Source organism: Pomacea canaliculata, linkage group LG11, assembly GCF_003073045.1.
Source record: "Pomacea canaliculata isolate SZHN2017 linkage group LG11, ASM307304v1, whole genome shotgun sequence".
NCBI classification, from domain to species: Eukaryota; Metazoa; Mollusca; class Gastropoda; order Architaenioglossa; family Ampullariidae; genus Pomacea; species Pomacea canaliculata.
Window position 1 is genome coordinate 4,011,043 of NC_037600.1, and position 26,045 is coordinate 4,037,087.

Below are 26,045 nucleotides of genomic sequence, written 5' to 3' on the forward strand. Positions count from 1 at the left end.
TAAAACAAGAGACCTTGTCCCCGAGAAGAGACAAAGCTGGCGAGGACTGAACACAGGGGGTGGGGGAAGGAAGGAGAGAGGGAGCTGAACAGAGACTACCTTGACTTTTGACCTAGGCGCTGAGTTCACCTAAAGCATCGTCTTTGTTTTCCTCCCTCGTCACCTATGCCATTTTATTTTTCTTCGGCGTCCGTTAAATCCCCAACCCATAACAAAGGAAACGGGGTAAATTAGCATTAATCTGCACCTCCATCACAAAGCTTCTACTTATATTTCTCGATTTGCATGACTAGGGGTCGACCTTTCACCCTCTTCCCTCTCTCTCTCTCTCCGGAAGAAAGTTTACATGCTAAAATTGTGGGAAATATTGCTTTGCGAAATATTCCTACTTTATTTATAAATTGAGCAATCACAACTACACGTGTGACTAGCCCTTCACACAAGTCTTACTGGTTAGCAATGGGTTGAAGCGGCTTAGAAAAGTATAAAATTACCTGTGTTGGGTAGGGAGGGGACGAAGGAGCGTACAAAGGGGAAAACAGGGAGAACACCAACGTCCGTTCTACAGGTGAGTACGGAAAGGTAACTGCACACTCTCCCTAAGTGCTCACCGGCGAGCGTGAGGTCACGACCCCTGTGCACACACAGCCGCATGCATCGCACCGCCGCATGGAAATGTGTTCAGAAACCAAACATAAGCATTGTGTGTAAAGGGTGAGATTGTGTGTGTGTTGGGGAAGAAGAATGTGAAAGAGGAGGACGTGTACCCGAGAGAATTGTGCTGAGACAGTAACAAACATGGCGGGGGAAAGGTGGAGGGTGGTCCATGGTAAGGGAGCCCTCTCTATCCCTACCTCCCGGCCACCCAGGAATCGTTCAGCAGCTAGCAAGAAACACGCAAACGATGAGGCAATTAGGAGTGGTGCTCTAACCGTGAACACAAACACGCAATATGGGCACGCGCACACACACACATACACACAGAGCTGTAGACACGCTCGCACACATAACATATATGCATGCACACGTGCTATGGAGGGGAAAAAAAAAAAGCTTTTAGCGGTAAATGGCACAAAAATCCCCTCGCCATTCGATGCACTTAAGGAGTCAAGGCTTTGATCTTGAGAAGTACACCGGCAGCTGCGAACAAGAGCCACTGCGCAGATTAAAAACGACACTCGAGGATGAAGGGCTGTGAGAAAACTTTGTGAGTAGATGTTTGATGCGCACGTGCGGGTGTCAGTATGTATTGTATCTGCTAGCGGGAACTTGAAAGTTTGTGTGACTATGTGCTATATGATCATGACAGCCGATGACAAAGTGATGACGATAACGCCGATGAAAGCATGAAGTTATGAAAGAAGACGATGGATTGCAGTAAATCCTCCAACATTTGATCTTCTGAACTTCAACAACATTTTAAGTCTGATATTTATGAATGCTCTTTAAAGTTGGCCGACTAAAACCAGTTTAAAAACCTTTAAAAAAAATCGAATCAGAAGATCCAACATGTTCAATCCATCCTCATCTTTGCACCATTATCACTCCATACGTTGGCTACTGACGAACTTCTTTATTTAATATTAATGATTATTTTTATTTCTTGTAACGGGGTGTTGTAAGGTTATATCAGGGGAATGTATTGCTATATGGTGATGTTCACGCAAAGCCGCAGAGCTTTGACACTAAAGCGAAAATAATAAAATCCTTTTGCATGAAAGGAGAGAAAATGAAACATTTGCTAGCGACATTTTGTCCTCGACTGAAACGGTTTCATCAGCAAAATTTCATCAACACAACGGCCATCACCTTTACCCTCTTTTACATTTCGATGACGCAAGAAGGAGAGAGAGAGAAAAAAAACAACAACAAACACTCGTTTACTGCAGCGTGTGCATGATGATGTTGATGACAGTGAACCGGGGGAGGATTTTCGTGAAAGTGTGGAGGGTAGACTGGCATAAGGGTGGGATGGTGGTGTTGAGATAGAAGCTGGCGGCCTGCAGAAACGACTGGAGAGAGAGAGAGGGTGTGGTACCCAGTTTCTATCAATCACATTTAGTGTGCTTGCTCGCGCTTGTGCACGCGGGGCGAAAGCGACAAGAAAAGTGAGTGAATTATAGATGACACTGGGCCGCGGCCACCACAGCGACCTACCACAGGATCGAAATATGCCGCGGCTGCTTCAAAAGAAAAACAAAAAAACATTAGGGCCTTCATTCCCCCCCCCCCTCTTCCCAGGTCCGCCTCCACACCTTTGCTGATGCGCCGGGGGCGCTGGTCTTGCTCTCACGTTTCATGCTCGCCGGGCGTGAAGGTGATGCAGGAAGGTGATGGAGGGTAAAGTAAGGGGGGAGGTCTTGCAGGATGGGTCACGTGCTGGTACCGGCCACCGGGTCTTCGATCCGTCAAGCCCTCGCCACCACCGATCTCTTGTAATCTTCACCAGGTCTCCCCGTCCGACATTGTAGACATATTGTAACTCGCACGAGCCTAACGAGTGGGTTGATCACGGCAAAGGGCATGGGGTTGAAGGGGTCGTCAGTTCGACCCCCAAAACGAGCGGTTGAGGGCGAGGAGACGATGCCGCCATGATTACAGCTCTGCGCACGACCAGCCACTCTAACGGAAGCCGTGTAATGGAGTTGCAGGCTCCTGCGAGAGACAATAAGTTTTGAACAAAGGACATTGCGTCATGGTAGCCTCTATTTTAGTCCACATCCCAGAGTTTTTTTTTTTTTTTGGTTTGAAATCAATAATTTGTTTCCGTTACAAGGTTGTATTTTCATTTATACAGGAATGACGAATAGAATTTCTTCTAAAAAAAGTAGACAGCAGCTATTTATTTCCAATTTTCAGAGTGAATAAACTTTACTGGAAACAAACGTTATATTAATTACTGAGAGAGACAAAAAAGAAAAAAGAAAGAGAGAAATGTGTGGGAAGTAAAAAGATTATTAAAGTTAGCACAAACAGCCAGCGTATTCAATATAGTAATTCAGACAGTCAAGAAATCTTTTCATTACAATCATCGTCGATGACTGGTGATGGTTCGGGTTAGCGCCCTTGTCACTAATACAGTGAGAGTTGGCTGTCCTGGGTTCAGATCTCGTCTCGAGCACACTGTTCTTTCTCTGCATGAGATAGATATCCGTTTACCGGGCTGGCTGCCTTGCTGTGATATAGTCTCACTTGCTGGCTCGGCGTAAAAACACCAGTTCCCCCTTCGCCTTTATCGCTAGGCCGCCATTTGTATATATGTAGTTAATTAGCTAGGTTGGACCACTCCACCCACCTCCTTTGCCCCCAAACGGTTAAGAACTACGACGTTACTACCTGTCCTTGATGACATCGGCGATAAACGAGATGCATATAACGGCTGGTGCATCAAAACTCTCTCAGCATATTTCTGACATAATGCGGCTGTTATTTTATTTGTTTGGAATAAAACAATTTTCTCCCGCTCGCTACCCGCCCCCTTTTTCCCTAAAGATCGCGAAGGAATGTTTCTCGTTTCGCTCCCAGACGCACACGAAAAGTTTGGCCTCTCATGTTGCCAATTACAGCGGCTCAAACATCCAATCTGGGCCTCTTCTCCACAATTTTGCAGAAATGAAAACATCCCATTCCTGCAATCCAGAGTGACACAGTATCCTGGCATCGGGCATGCAGAAAACGCCACTGGCCGTGCCACGTTTGGCAGCTGAAGGTAGAGAAAAAAGTAAACATAAAAAAACTGACATCACCTTCATGACCTCACCTGACAAAAAAGACTGACAGTCACCCGCCCACTTAACCGCATTCAGTTTCAAAGACCTACCTTAGAATGCCAAACTTTCAAAGCTTTAAAAACAAAAGAATTATCGCACAACCTATTCTTACACGTCACCCACAACACACGCACCAGGGTTTTTATTTTCTAGGAGAATGATAAACGCAGCGAGGACTGGGAGTGGTAGCCCTGGTGGGGAGGAGTGGGGTCGGCTCTATTCCGGGGAGTTGTGTTCAAGGGAGGGAGAGTTTCTAAACCTACAGCATCCGGGTCTTAATGCGCAAAAAGGCTTTGATCTCTGCTGTGACGTGCGCACTAACTTTCCAAATGGTCGCTGTGACATGAGCTGTTGGCCATCAAAGAAGCGGGTAGACAATACGGAGACTCCCCAAACCTCCAGTGTCTGTGCTGCCATGTTTACGAACTGAAAAACAGCTTTTGGCGATTTAGAATCATGGATGTTAGCGATGTTCACACGAAGTGGATCACGCCAGACAGAGTTTTTTTATTATTTTTTTTTCACACACTCAAACGTCAGCACGAAAGAGGGAGGCTCTTAACGACCTTCTCAAACCGCCAGCTATCACGCATGTACACGGATGTAGTTCACCCGTGGGTAAGAGTGGAAGGGTTGGTACCTCGCCCACCCCAACTTTCGCACATTAAAACATGCACCGTACTGATGATGGTGAAAGTCTGCAGCAGACACGTTGCCGTCTGGTGTGGTGTGAGAAACCGAGAAGCCCGGATGAAGCTGACCAGAACACTACAATGGCGGCCAAATGTTCTGGAAGCTGACGGAAAAATCCCGCCTCTATATCTTCTCTTGAACGGAATACTCTCTTTGCGTTGGGGGAGAGGGAGCGGGGAACGACAAAGGGATTACGATAAATGCACATGCGCAATAAAACTTGCAGCTCGTTGTTCGTTCGAGTTAGAAAAACGATGTCGCTAATACGTTCCACATTCATGAAGATTACACACAATTCCCTACTGACAGCATCCGTTGTATAGGGCGGGGAAAAAAAAAGCGGTGGATATTGGGTGATCGTGACCCTACAACGATCAGCACGACCGTACGATGCAGCGACATAGCTGCCCTCGCTCTACCCGTACATGGTGCCTGGGGTGGAACCCGGGTGTTTCCGCGGACTGTCGTCGATGCCTTGAGACCAAAATCAAAATGATTGCCTGACTGACCTGGTAGCCATGCAATAACCAAAAACACGCAAAAATAAAAAACTACAAAATACAAAGAACGCTCCATGTACTCAGCGATGTCTACATAGAACACGTCCTATGCTTGTTTATAAAACATCCGTCAGATCCAGAGAAAGAACCATAACTCTCTTTTTCTCCCTTTGTCCACCCCTCCTTTACTTTGTCCCATCCTCCTTTATCCCGAGGAACAGTCATAGTTTGGGGGATGTCGGATGTTTTCTCACACCTCCATGTGTCATTCGTCCAATCGGTCCAAGGGGCCTCATAAACCATGTTGCCATGACGATCATCCCTTCTAGAACGGGCACCTAAAAAGACTGACCCCGCGTCTCTTCATGCGACAGCCAGCGCAGGTCAGGAAATGGAAGCCCTAAAATAGAGTAAAGAAAAAAAAACTGCCCCTGAGGTGGGAGAGGATGAAGAAGTGTCCGTCATTAATCGCGTTAATTGGGAAAGCTCGCCGGGGGAGGGGACCCATTGCCGCCTCGTCCCCCTGGGGCCTTACCTCATTAAGCCCTCGCTCGTCCTCGGACCGTGAAGATAAGGCCGCGACGGACTGCGAGGCTCTTGGGCTGAACACTCCTACAGATAGTCTCCACTCTTTGCTGACCGACTTCCTGGCACAGATTTACCAGTCTTCGGCAAGGTGACCTACTGGCAAAGACGTAGTCCAGTAGATATCTCTTTCCGGCTAGTTTCCATGACAACTCGTATGACCAGTCAAAAAATAGGCTATATCATTTGTTTTGTCGATGTGTTTTATGGTCTGTTTAAACGTGACTTTGCTAAGAATCTCTAAACTGACAATACCACTTCAGGAATTTCATCCAATTTCCCATATCAAGTTCTCCAAAAGGGTAAATAAGAAAACCGAGAGAAATGCTTCTACATTAACATCATTCGCGTCGCTGTTTAGTCTTATTTGGTTAAAACACTTCAAGTCATAGTGTGCCTTGCTTATTAGCTTGTACCCCAGTGTCACCAACTCTCTGGATTCCTAGGAACCCTAAAAAACCTTGTCTGCATTTATATCCTTCTCACTAATCGGGTTTTGTCCCTCAGTTTGTCCAGCGTTCTGCAAAAGTGCATCCGCCAACCCAGCCAGGTCCTCGACAGGATTCAAAATCTCCGTCGAATGGTTGCCTTCATTAAAAATCTTCCTTTTGCAATCTCTCTACATCCTCTCCCCCGTCCACCCAACTTCCTCATGACTATACGATCCACGTCAAGCTCGTCCAGACGACCTCCCGGCTTTCGGTGACGAAGAGCCTCTTCTGCGGCACTGGCACAGCCCTCCAGGGAGTTCTTTCACTAAAAAGGTTATACGTGCCGCCATTTTCTCTTCCTAGTCCTCTCTGCGCATGGCGGAGACGGAGGTTGAGAAGGAGGGGTAAAAAATGGTGGGAGAGTGATTTGTGCAATCAGGGTTGTCTTCCCCGTTAATGAAAAGGAGTTGAAGGATGATGGCGGTGATGAAGGGAGATGGCCATCCAGCGCCGCGCATGCGCACACAAAACTCGATGAGGTCCGCGCGAGCGGCGACGTCGATTAACGAGCACAGCGATGATGATGGAGGAGGAAGAGCCTGGGGGACGCGAGGGCTGAGGGGGATGACACAGCAAAGGCATGACTAAGCCTGTGAATGCGTCATTACTGTGTCGCTGTCACGGGGAGATAAGCAATTTCCGGCGTCACCTCCTTCCCCCCTGCCGCTGCCCGAGTAGGGAAGAAAACGTCATCGCTTACCTCCCCACTCTGACACCACCAGCACCAGCAGTCGCTCCTACAGACACTGACACCCACGACACTAAATCAGTGTCAACGGAGGTGACACAACACAATAAAGCGCTCACTTTGGGTCATACTCTACTTGTCATAAACGTTTAAAACAACGGAGTGCTCGGCATCGTCGTAAATCTCCTGCTTGTGCCACCTATGAAATTGTCGCCCTTTGACCACCATAAACAAATCGCTCACTGCACACCATCTGCAGTAACCCGAGATTCACATTCATACGACCTCGACAAGTGAAAGGTTAATGATCTGAAGACCACTGGGTACAGCTGTGACATTCGAAGGCGAAAATTTTCCGTTCCGAATTCGCCACCGAATTTATAGTTACAGATATCAAACAGGGACATTTTGTCACATGAAATGTATGGTTCCAAAAATAGAATGTTCACAAGAAATAAATTAAAACGAACTAATAGTCAAAATCATCAAAATTACAAAACAGAAGTTATTAAAGGAAATAGAAACGGAATCGCCACAGGCAAAGGAAATATGCGGGAGGGAATGGAGAAGAGATCCCAGGGGGTAGGGGGTCCCCTACAAAAAAAGCTGGTATCTATGACCGGCAATGTTAGCACGTATCTAGTCATGGCTCCCAAAAGAGAACTATCATTCACAGCACCTCCGGGAGGAACATCAAAGGCGACAGACCAGCAGGAACGTCCTCCTGCCGAGCAGGCGAGAGTGTAAGTGGCGAGATACCGGGAGGCAGCGAACTTGTCCCGCAGAACGAAAACAAAGGAAGGCTTGACTAGGGCTATAAACCGTCATGGTCGCCCTCTTCAGACCGCTAGATAAAAACCAAAGAGTTTCGCGTTTAGCAAACACGTTGCCAGACGCACCTCGTGTGGAGAGAACACCTCGCCCTCCACCCCCGAAGGTGTGTGCCTTGTGGAGGTCGTCGTCTTCGTGAAGATCGTCTTTACTGAAGAACCTGTTATCACTCTTTATTGTGCAGACAGCAGAAATTGGGGGTACCTCAAAATATGACCACAACCACAACACACTCCACACCAATAATGTATTAAATTTAACATATCTGTATTCCTACCATTAAATTTGTGCTTCATATTGTGTCAAGTTTATGACCGCCAAAGGTTTTCTCATTTTGCGTGAGGGATTAAGCTGATAAAATTTAACTTTTTAGTTTTGATAGTTTGTCCTCATCTGGTTCTTTGTCTGAATCAAAAGCCAGTCTCTGTGTGTGTGTTTTTTAATTCTGTTAATTTGTAAAGCCTTCGGGCCGAGGACATATTTCCGCATCTGTGAGGCAAGTTTTGTCCCCCAATAATTCATCTCGAATCACAAATTCACGGCTACGATAGAGAGGCCATCAGGTGTGTAAGCGTCACCACATGTTTGGCATAAAAAATATACAAATATAATATAAAAAATATAGAAAATCTAAACACAGAAAAACAAAAACTAAAATTAAATACAAACGCAGCGTAGCGAGTAATACTATAACAGGCTTAGAAAAATATTAATGATGATTAATATAAAAAGGTCGGTATAAAGCCAGCATGATTTATTTCTAAATGGAACACAAACACAAAACAAGAAAAGACAGTCAGTAGACGTAAATATTATTTACAAAGCTGTGCTGTGCACCTGAGAGGCTGTATACTTTCAAATTACTGCTGCCGAGCAGGTAGTGAATTATGTATAAATGTCGCAAGCCATGTAGACAATATAAATTGTTGTTGTTGTTTCGCGTTTGAAGTGCAGTCTCCTTGCTGCAGCCCCAGGAGCATTTTCACAAGCTTTTACAATCAAGTGAAAGGTAGGGCTGGGTGGATTTTGAAAGGAGGGAGGGAGGGTTGCTGTGTGTGGGGTGGAGAGAAGACAGGAAGGATGACTCGAGTAGGGCAGGGCACGCAGATGTTCTTACGTCCCTTGCGGCTGATACGATCTAACTTATTCATGACCAGCTGTCGGGAGGTACAGCAGGCAGGACTCCAAGACGTACAGACTGACGGAGGTGGGTGAAGGGGAAGGTAAAGGGGGAGTGGGTGGGGTGGAAGCTGATTGCGTGTGGGCGAACAAGCAAAGGGTCTTCACATTTAATTCAAGCCGTACAGCAATGCACATAAGCAGCAGAAGAATATATCGATAAGGTAGGCAACTCTAATGGCCCAAATGAAGTAACAATAACTGTGGTGCGCCGTGACTCACGGAATGAAAATGGAAGAGCTGTATTATTTTTGGCGAGCTTTGAGATCAGCTTATCTTTCTCAAATGCCTCCCTTCTTTTTTAACATGTCAGCTACTTCATTCCCTGATATGCTGCTGTATGACAGGACCCATTGTAACACTGTCCTCTCAATTTTGTTTGCAAGTTCTCAGTGACCAGTGCACTAGTCCTAGTTCTCGTACACAGGAAAGGCTTTTAGACATGGACAGCGCGGTTGTGACGATGACAATCTTGTAACGGATTTGTCTTGTCATTATTTCAGTTTGACACTCAATACTACGACAGCGGAGAAAAACAGTCAATTAAAAGAGATGTAGAGACATCCCATTTTGACATGGGGGAAAGAAACGAGAGCACATCTTTATACACTCCCATGCACGCACATACAAACGCATTCAAATGCGCGAACGCACGAAGAACGAGAAATGCATGGGAGGAAGGAAAGAGAATGGAAAATGAAGAAAAAAGAAGGAAAACTGGGTGAATCAAGCCAGTTTTAAAAATAAAAATAAACAGCTTGGAGGTTCAAAGATCGATACCACGCCATTCAACTCCAAGCCCAGACCTGCTCATCGATTACATCACCATACGTGCGACCTCTCCAGCCCAATGCGGCATCTTCTTCCTTCTCGACCTTCGGCCTGGCAGTCGGCGAGGTCCACAAACTCCTGCAGGAAAACCTCCCTCCTACACATTTCTTTTAACCCAATCTATCTCGGACTCAACGAAGATCTCTGGGTCTGAATAAAAATGGCAACGACCATTTTCTTTCCTGAACTCCCTGGCCCCTCCCATCAGGACGACGTGCAACGACGGCAAAATCGGAATCAGCGACGAGGCTGGAGTGTGTCACCTAGCACTGCGGCCATTGCGATCGATGATACCTCCCCCTCTACCCACCCACCACCACCATACACACCTCCCATCGTTTTGAAACTCCTGCTCTCTCGAACTTTCTCGAACCTTACCGCGTAGTTTGATTTGTTCTCGTCGATCAAAGCTGCGGGGTCCGGACTGGAGTGGACATCGATCGGGTCAGACGCATTCCAGCACTGTCGACGTTCGGTGACGTGGTGGGGACTGCGTTGTACGTGACTACGTGGTCGTAGCCTCTCTAGGTGCAGGTACAAGGAGAAGTAGTTCATTACCCTTTACGCCTAGCCGCATCTTCTCATCTTCCATGTAAGCTGCGGGTTAGAGGGTTCCCTTAACCCTACCCCTAATTAAATAATCTGACTGGACGTCGGTAAGGGTGAGCATTCTCATAGCCTAGGAGGGGTAGAGTTCATGGAATGCAGGGTGGTTCACTGTATCTATAGCAAGGTGGGTCCCAAAAGGTCTCCAACGGTGCAGTTTACACCATTACACACAAAGACTGGAGGAAAGCAGTAGCCATTAATGATGGCCATCCGCCTCCGAATCACTTGGATCGGCTTTAAAATGGTTCTTCTAGGGTGGGGTGGGAGGAACTCGCATCAGAGCGGAAACTGATATTTAAATGATATGATTCTCTTACTTGTAAATACTTTTTTTTTAAAAAATAATTCCATGTTATTCATTCGTTTTATTTTTATCATATAAAGCTATAACAGGACAATCGCAGGTACATTTAGCGCGCTTAGATAACTTCTATAAGAGCGACCACAACTCTTGTTGATGTTACTATCATAATAAACAAACCTACACAGGAAAGTTATTCCATCTTTCTTCACTTCTTTCGTTGTCGCGCTACCTGTCTTCACAAAGCTAACAAGACGGTGTGTGTGTGAGTGAGAGAGAGTAGCAGCCCTTTTGTTGACTCTTCATTCTCGCGCCAACCCTCTTGTTTTCTCTCCCCTTGCCGTTGCCATTTCTCTCCCCTGATCCATGCAGCGTATGAGCACGTTTTCTTTACCTCGGCAAAGGGGAGATGACCTGCGTCGTGCCCAGTCTGCGACCAGCGGCCATGCTCGGCAAATGTTTTGCTGAAAGAGAGAATCCTTCCTCACAGGCATTTGAATGTACAAATGTTTGCCTCCCTTCGTGCGTGACCGAGCAGGAACACGCACACGAGCTGTTGGCGCCCACAGGATGAAGGCTACTCGGTGACCGCAGAGGCCTGTTTCGGAACTTAATTAAAAAATCCCTTTCGAGTAAAACAATGAAACTAAAAACTCAAACGGTAATTACAACTATCGAAAGAACTTAAGAACATTGAATCTGGACATGTACAACTAACCTAACTCGTAACCTGCCTTATTGCTTCAAACAATGCCAAGAAAAGATAATTTCGTGAACTTCTTAATGCTTCTAAATCCCCGATTAAGACCAAAAAATCAAAAACTGCTCTTTTGTCTTTTCTTCCTAAGCGTAGTCATTTAGTACTCACGTGTGAGTGAGTGTGTGAGAGAGAGAGAAAGAGAGATGATCAATATTGTATGTATGATCACATAAGGTTTCTAAACGACTGTCAAGCTTGCCAATAGCTTCTAATAAGAAGGAAACATTCTTTAAAAGGAGTCGATATAGAATGCTCGATTATTTTCACAGTCTGTTTGGGTAAATCAAAAGCACATAGCTTCTGAATAATTTAGTTTTCCTCCTAAACACACACTCTCTCTCTTTTCTCTAAGAAACTTATTTCCGGTGTAGGCACTGAGGCCATTAGCAATATGTTATGTACCTTCTTTGAGAACACCCCACTCGTGCGGCCTGCTTGGAGAGCCGGGTACTACACGACTAAAGTGGATTATTCTGCCATCTTCGTGGCCACGACACGCGGGTCCGCTTTGATCTTGAGACAAGAGAGTTTGAGGATCGATACCCTTCCACGGCCAGCACCAACAGAGAGGCCGGTGCGCCGGAGTTTAAGTACACATACTGCAAGTCCAGCGCCATTGATCTCTCCATTCTTTTTCTTACATTTCTCCTCCCCACGCCTTGTAAGATCGATTCCAAAACCGAACTACACCACCCGTCTAGTCCTTCCCACAATGTCCCCTACACCAAGTCCATCAGAATCGCGAGAACCTCCGGCACAGGGTGATCGCGACAAGGTAAATATCTCTAGATGCTTCGACGTCTAGGAAACAAGAAGGGAGGGAGGTTATTCGTCCTTGTTTCTTCTCTTCCAGGCTGAAACTGTGCTTTCCAGGATTCCGTAACTGGAAGCGACCAGGCTCCGACGACCCCATCATGCCTTGCTTTGTTGCTCAATCCCCTTTCTTTCCCCGGCGCTGAAAAGACCGGAATCCCTGCCTCGTAAAGAGGAAACATGGCACCATGAAAACTGCACACGTGCCCAGCTATTAGTTCGTGCTATTAATATAACACGGCATCATCGGCTAGGGTGGAGGAGGGGGAAGAAACGGAGCAGAAGAAAAGGGGATCAAGCTACGATGTCGTTTGATGATGTCGGAGCAATGGACGATGAAAAGTACCCAGCCGTGCTCGCCTCCAACCTCCGCCCTGTTGCGAAGGTCCTCCGAAGGAATAGTTTACGGGCGCCATTTTCCCCCCTTTTCCAGCCGGCCAACTATATACCTTCCTACCTTTCTTGCTAAAACCGGTCGCCGATGCCAGGCCATGGAGGCTAGCGGCAGACACCGGGAGGATGGTGCGAGCAGCTGAAGAAAGTTTGCTCAGGCGCGAGCGGACTGTCAGCGATCCGTTGGGTGCGGTGGGTACGACAGCTGAAGAAACCTCGGCGCACCACGCTCGGACCGTCAGCTATTACCGGAGCCACAGCTGGGGGATGAAACCTACCCATCACCAAGCAGGACTTTCAATCTGAGGCGTCATCGACCATCTGTGCCCAGAGATGTGTGACTATCGCAAGGTTATAAACAGCCATTAAAAAAAGGTTACGCAACTCTTATTATTTATACCATATATATATATTTTGTACAGTAGTTTCTTCCTGGAGGGAATGAAGGGTTGGTATCTGCAAAAATAACACGAAGAATGTATAAAAAAATTAAAAGGAAGAAAAGAAAGAATGTTATTGTTCCTAGCCTAAGTTCTTAAAGACCGCACCTTGAACTTCCTACCGGTGCAGCACTGCCAGTCACCTGCCGAGGTGCACAACACGTCGATTATCTGCTCATGCGTCGAAGGAGTCAGACTTTCAGCACGTGGAGGGATTGTATCGCTAAACAACGTTCTGCTCAGTGTGTCCGACATTTAACACCTCGTACAGCTGCAACAGCTAACAACATCTTCTGCAAGATGGCGAGGGCAAAAAAAAAAGCATCGTGCTATGGAGATTATTGGGGTAACACGCAGTGCAGAAGAGGTGAAAAGAAAGCAGGAAAAAAGAAAGGTTCTTCAATCTTTTCCCGCAGCTTCTCTCTATCGTGGTTCGTCAGTGCATCCTGTGAGAAAGTGTGTTTGTGTGTGTGTGTTTCATGCGAAAGACTGCAAAGCTATGCTTAGACTACGTACATGATTTGTTCCCCTTTACCTGCCCTAACCACTTGATTCCGGTCAGGTGGAGTGCCACATATGAAAGGATGTTTTCTGGTGGAGGAAGGTGAGCTTAGTCAGTCTAGTTTGTTTAGTTCCCCCCTTTACCTCCACTCCCACGCCCAGCCTCTGCATTGTTTTCATCGACGCCTGGACTTGCGAGACGTCTGGTATGCGAGACACGAGAGTGATCTCCCTTTGTGCGAGCTCTTTTGTCCACTTTAGAAAATAAACACGAGCCGTTTGTAGTCCCTTGGCTCCTTCAATTCGCCATAAGGTTACCACAACAAGGCCCGAGCGCTGCTGGAAACTGGGTACAGGTGTCTGTGGGGCGCCAGGCTCGAGCGGACCGCAGAGCCATGCCGGACTTTTTTTTACTTTAAGATACCCGCATTGTCAGACGCAGATTGGTAACCATGGAGACCAGCAGAACTACGCCGCCGCCGCTATGCAGTCTATGTACCTCCCTCCACGCAGCTGTCCCCCACTCCCTCGGCTTTTGATGAACGAGAAGCCTTTGACCTCTGTAAACCACGTGTCGGTTTTCAAACCTTGTGCCGTTTTCATTCCTTCGAAACACCCCCGTGGTATTTTTTTCCCCTACCCCTGTTCAGTTCAGGCCCATCTATATTTCATTCACACTTGCAGATATCGCTGCCGCTCGTAAAAGATATTTCAGTCACGCCTGCAAGATATTTTAGTCACTCGTAGCGAGATTCTAGTTCAGAAATAAATACGCGGGACAGGGGGGAAAGATAGGAACTGGTTTTTATTTAGTTATTATGATTTACACTTTCGGGAGTTTATAGCACCAGAGGATACTGCTGGGAAAATAGAAGTGGAAGTTTTCAAACCACATCGTGCAACACGTTGCGATGGTGAGCAACAGAAGACGTAGCGCGGAAAGGCGGCGAAAAAATAAAGCAAAACAAACTCGGAGAGTTCGCAACCTGAAGAGAAATCGCAACCCTGTGATGTTACGCAACAACAAGTGAAGAACATAAGGTCGTCCTGTATCGTTTCAGCAATTTTATTATTTCTTTTCAAGTCTGGCATCGTTCAAGTCTTCCTTGTCAAGGTTTGTGCTATGATGTCTATGATTATCTCAGGGTACTACAGGTTTCCTCCACCTGTGTGTGTGTGGGGGGGGGGATGGGAGGGACATTGCGAAATAATGAATTGAATGATGGCGGATGAATGTGTCAGAGGTATTTGATGTCTACTATGTTCGCGCAATTTCATTTATGTTGGCGTCTTGAGTCAGCCATTGCTTTCTGGGATAAGGCGCTCGAAATATAAATATATTTCTTTACACAGTATTCACTTTTAGTATTATGTACATAAACTAGTATTTCTAAAAGTGGGGACTGTTTTCGATTCTTGCCCAGTCACACGGCAGCTCAGTGTGCGTCTACAGACCTAATGAAGACTCCTTGCCTTGGAACTAGAGAGGTGTAGCAATGTCCACAAACAACAAACCAACACAAAGAGTGGAGTAAAAAGATAGTCCCATCGCCATATGTCCCCACCCTTCACTTCTTTCCCTGCTGCTATACAAATAACTGAACACTGCAGTTGCGACTATGATGCACTGGGCAGGGGGTAAGACAAATGTGGGTGACGTCACAGAAAGTGGCAAATGGAGTACCCATGGGGTAGGGTAGACCCCCTCAGTGCTAACCGAAACCATAAACACAACCCTTTCCCGAACAGCTTGTTATGACAAAATAAAAATCCAGCGACTTATTTTTTTCTTTTTATCTTCCTCCACCATTGTCTCTCTTCTCTTTTCCCTTTTTGTTTTCTGGTCCCCTTCACACAATTATCGCCTCCAAAAGGTCTACACGATGTCATGGCGCTTTGACGGAAAATGACGATCCCGCACCGCCGAAAGCAAATAAACTCAAAAATAAATATCAATATCTCATTTACGGCAGCGCAGAACAAGTGCCTCGTGTTTATTTTCAAAATATGCGAAGGGGGGATGTCAAAGGTCGAAGGTGATGAGGTTGTGGGGCGCTGGAAAAGAAGGGGAAGCTGTTGTCGGGAGGATGGAGAAGCCGTAGCGAGGGGGTCGCTTTGAGAGGATGGAATTGTTTCTGATGCAACAGAAGACAAGCGCGCGCCTACCCTTCGCCGCAGAGAATTTCGCACGCGGAGTGCGGGTCCTGACCTTAAGACTCCATGAGCGTGAGACATGAAAAAGAGAGAGCACTGCTTTATTCAAGAACAAAATTATACACCGAAGGGACAAGGGTCATCCTGTTTGTGCTCTGTTACGGACTGCCTTGTAGTGGGTTATTTGTAATAAAAGCTGAACATAAGGGTTCAGGGAGTTTGAAGGTCGCAGAGTCTGAAGGAGCACGTGCATGCACCGTTACTTCGAGCCAGCGTAACGCCAGTAAAAGGGGAGTAACTTCTGTCCCTTATACCCTTTTCTAAAAGGAAAAACAAAATGGCCTGAACGACATAAAGCGGAGATGTAAATAAGTAAACGATATGTCACTAACACACACACACTCACATAAAACCAAAGCAAAAAAACAAAACAAAACAAACAAAAAACCAAAACAAAACACGACAACAAAAAATAAAATAAAATAAAATAAAAATAACGATATAACACCATGCGGACGACCTTAGCACACAGTACGATAAACAACCACCATTTTACCACCTTCGCAAAAAAAGTATTATTTATCCCACGCATATTAGGCGAATCCTCCTCCCCCAGCATACACACATACTCCATTTCTCTATTCACCCTAAAAATCAAACCCAGCAAAGAAAGAATGAAGACAATAAGAGCTAAACTACTCCTTGGACAGTTCAGCTAATGATGACTAACGGTAGCTTCACAATTGAGAGAGAGAAAGGAGCAGAACATGACTGAGAGAGACGAATGGTGTCTGGGCGGGCGCTAACAGCGTGCTACACAGACCTATGGTCTCGTCTGTCCCGCGTTCGTCCCTCTGATTACTCAAGGGACTCGGAGAACCAAACCTCGAGCGTCAAACACCGGCCAAACTGTTGCCAGTCTTTAAACTTTCATAACGAGGCTATGGCGCGGGGGGATCCTTTGGGACTCGGCAGCCAAGACTTTTGTCCTGGAATGGCTGGCGCTGCTCTGTCTGAACGATTCTTCTTCTGCTGTCGACGAGGACGCTGTAGTCTGGACGAGAAGGCAACTGTGGCCTGTGCTTTTTCCATTTACTTTAGTTCAACTACGGCGACAATGGACAGTGAACGATCGGCTCAGTCAAACTAAACGAAATCGCCTAGCCTAAAGCTCGCGAGATCTCGCCCTTGTACAAATCACAGCGGAACCGGCCAAGTCGACTTACAAGAGATTTCTGCTTGCACAGCTGGGTGTGTGAACATGTTCGTGCACCAAAAAAAAAAAAAAAGAAAAAAAAAAAACCCCAGTGTTGACCATAAAACTTTGGCAGGGATGTGTATTTTTAGCCCACTCCATTACAAAACCTTTTCCTGTCATTTGCTTCTGTAACAGGGCGGACACGTGGTGCAAGCGCTTGTTACCAATACAGTGAGGAATCGGCAGTCGCGTTCAGATCTCATCAGGGTCATGCTGTTCTTTCTTTACATATGGCACTTGTTTTTTGTTTTTTTTTGTTTTTTTTTTAAAGACCTAAGCTGCTAGCTTCACTCAAACCTCTTGATCCTCACTCTGCTGCAGTAGCATTTGCGCTTAACTATTCACAGCTTCCGCTAAGCTTTGCAATGTAGTAATAATTTCTCTCTTCCTCTTTTGTTTGTTTTTTATATATATAAACATGTTGACTGCGAAGCTGCCAAAACGTCTCTTACACTAAGAGAACTTTCTGAAGAAGGAAAATCTGTACAGAAAGGACAACCATGCTCCAGAACTTTAATGCATGAATGAGTTTAGCATCACTACCAGGATGCAGTTCAAAGTCACGTGCTGTGCGTACGGTAAGTGTTGTGCTGGACCAAGAACAGGTCACTCAGAACTACAGGAAAACCTATCTTGCCAAAGTCTCCGGATCAAGCAGTAAACATGAGCTGCATTCATCCACCTCCAAAGAATCCTCTTTCGAAGAATCCTCCATATTCTGGACGCATCGGAACTCCACAATTTTCCCAGTAAGCCATTCAATACTCCCCACGATGATTCACCCAATATTGAGTAATTCAATAGTGTAAAATTCCGCTCAGCTTAAAGACACTTCAAACCGTCTCCGAGCCAGCAGCCCTTCTCGGAGGGCGTGGACACGGATCGCCTTGCCTTCCAAATCAGGTGGTGCTCGTGAAAACAAACCGTGTAACGACATTTCGCAGAAAATTTACTTCGCTGATCGTCAAGAAGGAACGGGTCCAGCTGCCTGGCAATACAAGAAAAATGGCGGATTTAAACCCGAGAATCAATGTTTGGACAAAAAAAAAAAAAAAAAAACCGTCAAGCGCACAGCATTAAAATTTGATTACCACATCGTTCCATGTTCCGCCCTCTAATTTGCTGTTGCCACACTAAGCGTAACATTGATGTCGTCTCTACTGGAAGATATTATTTTTTAAAGACTCTAGGTTGTTAAAAAATTCTAACTCAGGCAGAAAAGAATTAAGTCAATTCGTCCCTTTCCCGCATATTTGAAGCTTTAGGGGATGGGAGGCAAAGAGGGGTAAGGCAAAATACAAAAGGGTATAATGTAATTTGGGGTATTTATTGGACAATCTGAGCAAGCTGGAAAGAATGACGTGTGCTTATGAGATGCGTTACTAGGGATTTATAAGATGTGAACAACGATAAACACTTTACCGACGTTCATAGGGTTTACAAAAAAGTGAATATATGTACACGAGTGTAAAGATGTTAACGGACAATAATGAATACTGCACCCACTACACGGGTCCGTTCCTAACCGCCGTCTCGATCCGCCATTGCCACAGATGCTCCCAATCTTCCAAAATGGCCGTCAGCAATAAAAGGGAGATGGCCGCGTCCCGCACTATTCCTCCCTGCCACCCTCTGAACTTCCTGCTCTTACACAACTCGACATAAAATTACAGAAAGACGTAAGATTGCCATAATTTTTATAGCGTGTGTGATAACGAGTGCAAAATGCTAAAGGCAACATCTTTTTCAAAATCAACCATCATTCCTGTATAACGCGGGAAAGCTCGTTTTATTTTTGAATTTTGAAGAGACTTTCTCCTGTCGCTCTATCTCCCCGCAGTGCTCCACCTCTTTGTGGACATCTGTCGGCATCTTGCCAGCTGAAGCGCTCAAAATGCCACAAAACATCGGAAGTCGTTTACTTCTGCTCTGGATCCAATTTGTTTTATAGCAGGAGACAAACCTCGCGCACAGCTCGAGAACCGTCCAGCTGGACGGAAGAGGGCTTCAAGCGCAGACTGTGTTGTACACTTGTGGTCGTTGTTAACTGTAGGCTTTCATCCCCCCTACCCCTCCAAAAAAAAAAAAGAGCGAAGAAGAGAGAAATCGTCTAAGGTGTTTGACTTTTAATGGGAGTTTTGCTGTTTTACCATCCGAGGGTGTGAACTTGCAACACATGCATGGCGAAATCTTTGTGGCAATCATATGATTCTCTTTAAGCGTGAGATAAGGGGATAGGAAGAAGTAACGAAGATACAAAAGATAGAAAAGGAATGTGCGCGTGTGTGTGTGTGATAGGATGTGAATGGAGACACGAACTTTTCCAGCAAAGTAATCATTCGTGGAGACTAATTTTGTCTGGCGTGGTCTCCTGCAGACTCGGTAGCCATGGACAGACGCACTGGTGAAGAAGAAACTGGAATGTGTGCGCAAGGGAGACAACACACAGGAGTATGCACATGCAAACAAACGCACGAGCTGTATACACACAGAGACGCCAACAGACACACTCACACCACTCCACACACACAGATTAGTTAAGATCGGCAGAAGTAAAAGAGGAGACGCCTTCCATTAGCCTCTCGGGAGCACTCTCCGTGGGAGGGACTGTCACCTGCAAAAACACGGACAGGCGCGTCCTCCCCACCTCTGCCAACTCCCCCCCCCCCCTCCAACTCACCCATCGCGCTAATGGACGCGATAGGAGCGGGGAGAGCAGAGACAGACTCAAGTGTTTCGGGTAGGGGAAGTGGGAGGAGTCAGATGGGAGGGAAGCGCGCCTGATCTTGCTTTTTACCACGTAATTTGTTCCGAGGGTGCTGCAGATGTGCCTCTCCGCCGCCAACAGCGTGTGGGTTATGGAGGAGGAGAAGAAGAAGAAACAACAGGGGAACGAGGAAGAAACAACAGGACGCACGAACGGACATTCACTCACCTGGCGTTTTCGGGTCCGACCTGTGCTTGATCGTAAGAAGAACTGGCGGTGATGGCCTCGTCTGGAATGGCACCCGACCTCATCCCCAGAGCGTTCTTGCAATCTTCTGCAAAACAGAAAGCAAACAATCAATGGTCATGCTAAATAACCGCCAAAACCTCATAACTACTTTTTTTCAAACTGATGTTTCGCATTTAACACAACATCATTAGCGAAATGATAACATGAACGTACATTAGTGGATTGAACTCAGTAAACGAAAAACAAAAATAGTATAGTGCTGGGATGAACAGGCTATAAGAGAAAACGAAGGGAGCAAGACAGTATTATGTAACGATAACAATACATACACGTGTCGCTTAACGAAGGAGATATGTTCCAAGAAATTCATTATCAGGCGATTTCATTGGTGTGCGAATATTCCAATTATATCTTTCTGTAAAGCGCTGAGCAAATCATTAGAAAACCATATGTCAATATTCATCATTATTTTTAATATTTCAAGCTGCGTTGAATTAACTGCGATTTCGATAAGCGGTAAAAATGTTTCAACCTATTTTATGGAACCCACACTGTACAAGAGATTCCTTATTGATAGAAAATTGTAATTTATCTTAAAATTTGATCTCTCAATAAGAGCGAGTTGAAAAAATCACGGAAAGTTTTAGCATTCAAAAGAATGAAGTGCATAAAGAAACAAGGGTTATTACAATTATATCAGTTTTCGTAACAGTCTCACAATACACGCAAATGCTAACTAGCGTAACAACCCTTCTTTTCCTTTTTTCTAGCCCCCCACACACATACACACACTCTATTTACTGATTTGTTGCTACCACGCATTGGGGTGTAGAGTTCCAGGAAAGGTCCACGTCCTAACTATTTCGCTCCCTTGCTAACTACCTACAAGAAAATCTGCTGAGAAGACATGTCTAAGCTAGGCCAAACTCCAGTCCGTTCAAAGAGGTGCTGTCAGCGTGACTGTTGATAAAAACAAAACAAGTCCTGTCTGTTGCCAGCGCGTGCAACGAAGCAAACCTGCCAGTATCGAGCGAACATTACACCGACATTATTATTATTGTTTTTCAAAACCTGCTTCCTAATATTTATATCACTACCCCGCCCATCTCCACACCTTTAGCCGTTATAAGCACACCCAGACAGCACCGTCCGAACCTGTGATTCTGGGTGTTCCTCTCGCTATCTTCACCTTGCCTTGCTACTTTAACGAAAGAAGGTGTGATAAAAGCGGACAATGTTTCCGCTTTTTCTCTCGCCGCTATCTAGCAGCCCGTGCCACCACTGCCCCCAACCTCCCAACCCACCCACCCCTCTCCCGAGAACGGGGAAAGGATTGTAGAGACCTTACAATAGACACTGCAGAAGACAGGAGAAAGGCAGTGGAGGTGCTGGAACCTTCCTCCACACGGAGACGCGAAAAAAGACGCTGGAGCCTGCGTGACGTCGGTGGCCAGGGGCCGATAAGCCACTTTGGTTTACAGTTCTTGTGGGGCTGGCGTGAACCTGAGCCAATCAGAACCCTGTTGCTTTACGTGGCACTGCGGGGCAGGCTTGATAACAGGCCGACTTTACTTCGTGATAGTAAAAAACATTTGACACATCATCGACTCCCATCCACCCGCCCACCATCCCTCCAAAAAGCTTGATGCCAAAACTTTAGAAATCCATTTAGGGGCAGGAAATGTTTTATAAGTGTTACTGCACTTTCCAGTCAACAAAATCGTTCTTCAATATCAAAGTGTATATATATATAAGTGTTCACGTGACTACACGCACTTTCTCACGCAGAGCACCGTCATTACTACACAACTTCCGTTTCGCAGGCAACAACAGTGCTGTCAGGGACGCTGTTGCAAGAGCCACAACACACCTTCTAACAGGGATTTCGCATCAGCGTAGCTTACTGAGCAGTTTCCTAGTAGTTTTTCTGACTCCGACAGTCTCTTGGGAAACGTTCGCGACTTGTCTCCCAGCAGCTGCAGGCGTTCCGATTACGTCCCCTGATACATCATAAACCACTTCTGGGCGCGTGGTGAAGGCCTTTTGTTCGCCTCCGCGACGAGTTGCGGCCCCTGTTCAGGGCACTCAAAACCCCCGTACACACATCACTCCGCCAAAAGGTGTCGGCCATGTTTTCACACTTGAGGAAAATGTTCCCCATTTGCGCCAATGTATTTTTTTTAACCATTTTTTTTTTTAGCCTACCTCCTGCTTTTCTTCGTCGTCGGCGAAGATTTCAAGTTTTTTGTCTATTGTCTCTAGCTCGTTCATCCTACAGCCATTCCTCCGTGTCAGCTCCCTTTGCTAATTCGTGCCAAACCGGTTTCCCAGGAGCTGGGAAAGAGGGGTAGTGCTTCTTCTTCTCTGTCTCTCTCTCTCCTCCCTCACTACCACTTCACAGATTACCCGTCTCGCTAAGGTTCTACCTCCCGCAGCATCCCCATCCTGCTACTGCGAGAAAACAAATGTTCCGCTTCTGGGTATTTTCTGGCTTTGTCTTAACCAGAATGTTTCTAAAGCAACTCATTCTATCAGGATGGCCTTTACCAACCTCCCTTTCTTTATCCTACAGTTAAATGTCAGTTTTATTTGTTTATTTGTAATTTTCCCATAGCTCGCACACATGGAAAAAATGTGCTCTTCAAATTTTATTATTAAAAGAACTTTCTCAGGAAGTTTTGAAAAAATTCCGCATAAAGATAGATTCGCTCTTTCCCTCTCTCGCTCGCTATCTGTTATTACCTGTCAGAATCTGAAATGCCGACTGGAAAAGAGAAATCTACCACTGGCAAGGTATGCCAATTATGAAGATCTTCTTGTACCAGCGTTTGTTTTACAACAACGCTAGACGGAGACGACAACACTTCTGGCACGAAGTTCAGGTAGTTGGGCCAGAAACCGGTGTGTCGGCTTTTGAAGTACCGGTAGCTTTCTCGTGACGATGGATGGAGGAAAGCACCACAGGGGGGTTGGGTAGGGTGGTGGTGGATAAGGCAAAGATTTGAGTGAAGGGTTGGGGTGAAGTGGTGGTTGGCGTTCATTTCTTAACGAATCGCTTTGTGTAGCAGAGAAGGTTATCTCGGCATCTGTTTCTCGACCACGTGCTGATGGTACAATAACTCGTGTAAAAAAGTTTTGTTCTGCGTTATCTCCGCATGGGTGCGTGTAGAAAGATATGACTGCACGCGCATAAAGTGGTTGGAAAAAAGTGAGACGAGGCGAGAACATGACAGTGAAAGAAAGAGATATGACAGAACGAGAGAAAGAATGCCAAAAAATTAGAAGGGAGAGATAAAAGAAGAGAGAACGAGACAAGAGATGATCGAGAAAGGAAACAGAAACAGAGAGATATGACTCAACGACAAACGCCACGTCGACATTCTGCAGACCCCGGGTGTATAAGCCCCGAGCACGTGCAGGCTGCTCCCAAAGACGCAGGGCTGTGGGCCTGTTTTGTCACCGATGCCTTGTTGTCAGAATCCGACACTCACAACACATGCCGGAATGCCTTTTGTGTCCGAAAAAGCCGCCTGCCAGCAGAGTAAATACAAGCTAGGGTTTCGCGTCTGCAGGCACCCTGTCGCCAAGGGAGACGACTCCCAGCACGTGATCGCCTGATGCTCGTGGCACCACCCCGGCACTGGACGAGGACAGGAACGACAAGAAATGAGACAAACGAACAGAAAAACTTGGAAAGTGAATTTCTTCTGTGTCTCTTCCCTCCTCCCTCTGTGTGTGTGAGAGAGAGATGAAAAAAAAAAAAAAAGACAACAGAAAGGAGAAACCGGCACTATCCCCAGGAAACCCTCCTGTCCATAAATGTTTAAACAGAAAGTTTTATTTTTGTCCTTTTTGTATTGTGAGTGCAGGGACCAGAAAAGCTTTCAAATCTTCCCAGGCCGCATCTGGTCTGGCACCGAACTGCGCCCGCTCACCCCTCCGACCTCCACCAACACATCCCCACCATCCCCAACTGCTCTATCATGTCGTTGGTCAATGCGCCATTGTGCATTTCTGGCACGCACATCAGCAGATCAACGACACAAAAATAGTAATCCTGCCACAAGGTGTGTCCTTTAAAGAAATCGCGATCAGCGAGAGAAACCAAGTAAAATCTGACAGTCTGGCTATCGACAACATTCATCCTTCTATTGATGGTATATATATAAAATACAGCAGGCAACCAAAGATTCTCCAATTCCACAAATAGCGGGGAGTACAGACTGATTTCTTCCACTGCTGTATTTTAGGATTTTCCGCTTGAAATACCTCTTGCGCGCGCACATAAACACTTTCTTAGCCTTCCACACCTTTACAGCCCTGGCACTAGATATTTAGAAATTCCTCGAACTCGCTCTGGCGCTACAAGGTATAGTGTTCTCTCCAAGTCTGCGAAAGGAAATGTGACCATCACTTAGTACCCTCTCCCTCCTGGTAACCCACCCCAATTTGACTTTGACCTCATAACCCCGTTAGGACACGGCTTTTGTTTTGTTTTCCGAGCGTAACTACATGTCGTTCCCTCAGCCTCTTGTTATCTTTCTTTTTCGCCTCCGAGGGCATCTTGTGATTGCCAATTTCACTCTTCTAGGCTTCAAGTCTTTCACCTTCTGTCCCTGACACCGCTGGTAACAGCTAGACGCCTAGAAAGAGAGGTGGAGTAGGGGAGAGAGGGAGGGAGGAGAGAAAAAGGTAACAAGTCCGATTATTCAGACTCAAGATATGTTCAGCGATGCGAGCTTTTCAAAGCCTGTCACTGTTGTGTTCGCGTTTTCAAATTAGCCACAGACTCTGAACAGCGAGATAAACTATGCAAAGCTTTTGTGGAGAGGCGCCCAGCAGAGAGAATGCAAAACGAGTGGCTGCAAAGCTCACAGGGCAGCGACGCGCGCACAATGGGAAGTTGCATCATTGTCGCAAGTCCTGCTCCCCACCCGGACATACCCCTTCCCTTCTGCCAGCTGACGGTCGCTAGTTCAGTAATCACCCTTCGGCCACGTGATCTGGCAAGACAACATCGAACTGGGGTGGACTGGTCATTTCACGCAGAGCCTCCGTACAACCGCTCAAGACATAAATGAAGTCTTGCCAAGGGTGTCGGAGCAGCATGACCCTTTGTCACCTGGTACCATTCAAGGGCTGAATGCTGGGCAAGTAAACAAACGCCCTAACAAAGGTGATCTCCCCTTGACGCAACATGAAGTTGTCTGTTCACTAAAGCATAACCTGTGGAAAAGGGGAGTCAGACTAGCGGCAAACCCCCTCACAAGTTCTCCCCCTATCAAGTGAAAAATAAAACTAATAATAATTATAGACCGCTTGACGCACGACAGCTGTCTCTACAATAACGAGCGGTGCTTATCTTCACACCTGTAGCCCTATTCAAGAGAGTTAAGCAGACGCAGAAAAACTGCCACCTATCTGTTACGATTTTTTTTTAACGAAACAAATAAAAAAAGAAAAAAAAAAAGGCAACTCTACATCGGAAAAGAGGTTTCGCTATTCGCAGAATAAGAAAACTGGTGCAACTAGAGAAGAACTGTTTTTCTTGGAAGACTATTAAACAAAGACTACTTAACTTAAAGCAAAACATAAAAAATGGTCGGTCCCTTATAAATTTGTTACTCTCTTCCTCAGTGTGTGTGTGATAGAAACCCAACCCGAGTACTTTAGGACGAAAATTTCTCTCTTTTATTTCTCATTCAAGTACACCTACACTGACGATGGATAAACAACTTCATTGGCAGACAGACTTCACACCAACACTGACTCCCACCCCTTTCTCCCTCACTCATCCCCTCCACAAACATTCATGTACCTGCTTGAACATTTTTACCTTAGTGCCATAATTTTTGCTTTTTAGAATTATCTGCCGTCCAGGCTTTGGCTGCCTGCCAAGAAATACAAATGCTTCATTGAGATCCAGCACTTGTAAACCAAACTTTTTTTTTTTTTGAAAATTACCTTCTTATTTCACGGCAGTATAATCTAATGAACGCCAATGAGAATGGTTAATTTCTGACGGTTGTGTGTATTACCTTGATATATTTATTTAGTTAATTGTTTGGTATACCCTCGGTTGCTAAGCTGCTCGTTTCGCTAACAATTCACAATAAGTTTCATCCTATAGTGCTTAGCGCGGTTATTGTAGATTACTGTTATCTTTGTTTTATGGGAGGCTATGTGGTTCCTTTAAAATCATTACTCTCTTTCACAGGCGCGCGCGCGCACACACACGAAGCATCTCACGCAATCAGCAACACAATTATTGCAGCGAGCAAGTATCAAGGAA

The 26,045-nt window shown here is 45.9% G+C and overlaps 1 protein-coding gene across 2 annotated transcripts in view; it reads right to left on the minus strand.

The window, feature by feature from the left end:
• LOC112574786 (discoidin domain-containing receptor 2-like) overlaps positions 1-26,045 on the minus strand; it is a 165,805-nt gene that overhangs the window by 75,161 nt on the left and 64,599 nt on the right. For both annotated transcript variants that reach the window (XM_025256066.1, XM_025256065.1), the window contains exon 2: positions 19,733-19,838. In XM_025256066.1, coding sequence (XP_025111851.1) covers positions 19,733-19,838 — 106 coding nt within the window. The remainder of the gene's footprint in view (positions 1-19,732; positions 19,839-26,045) is intronic.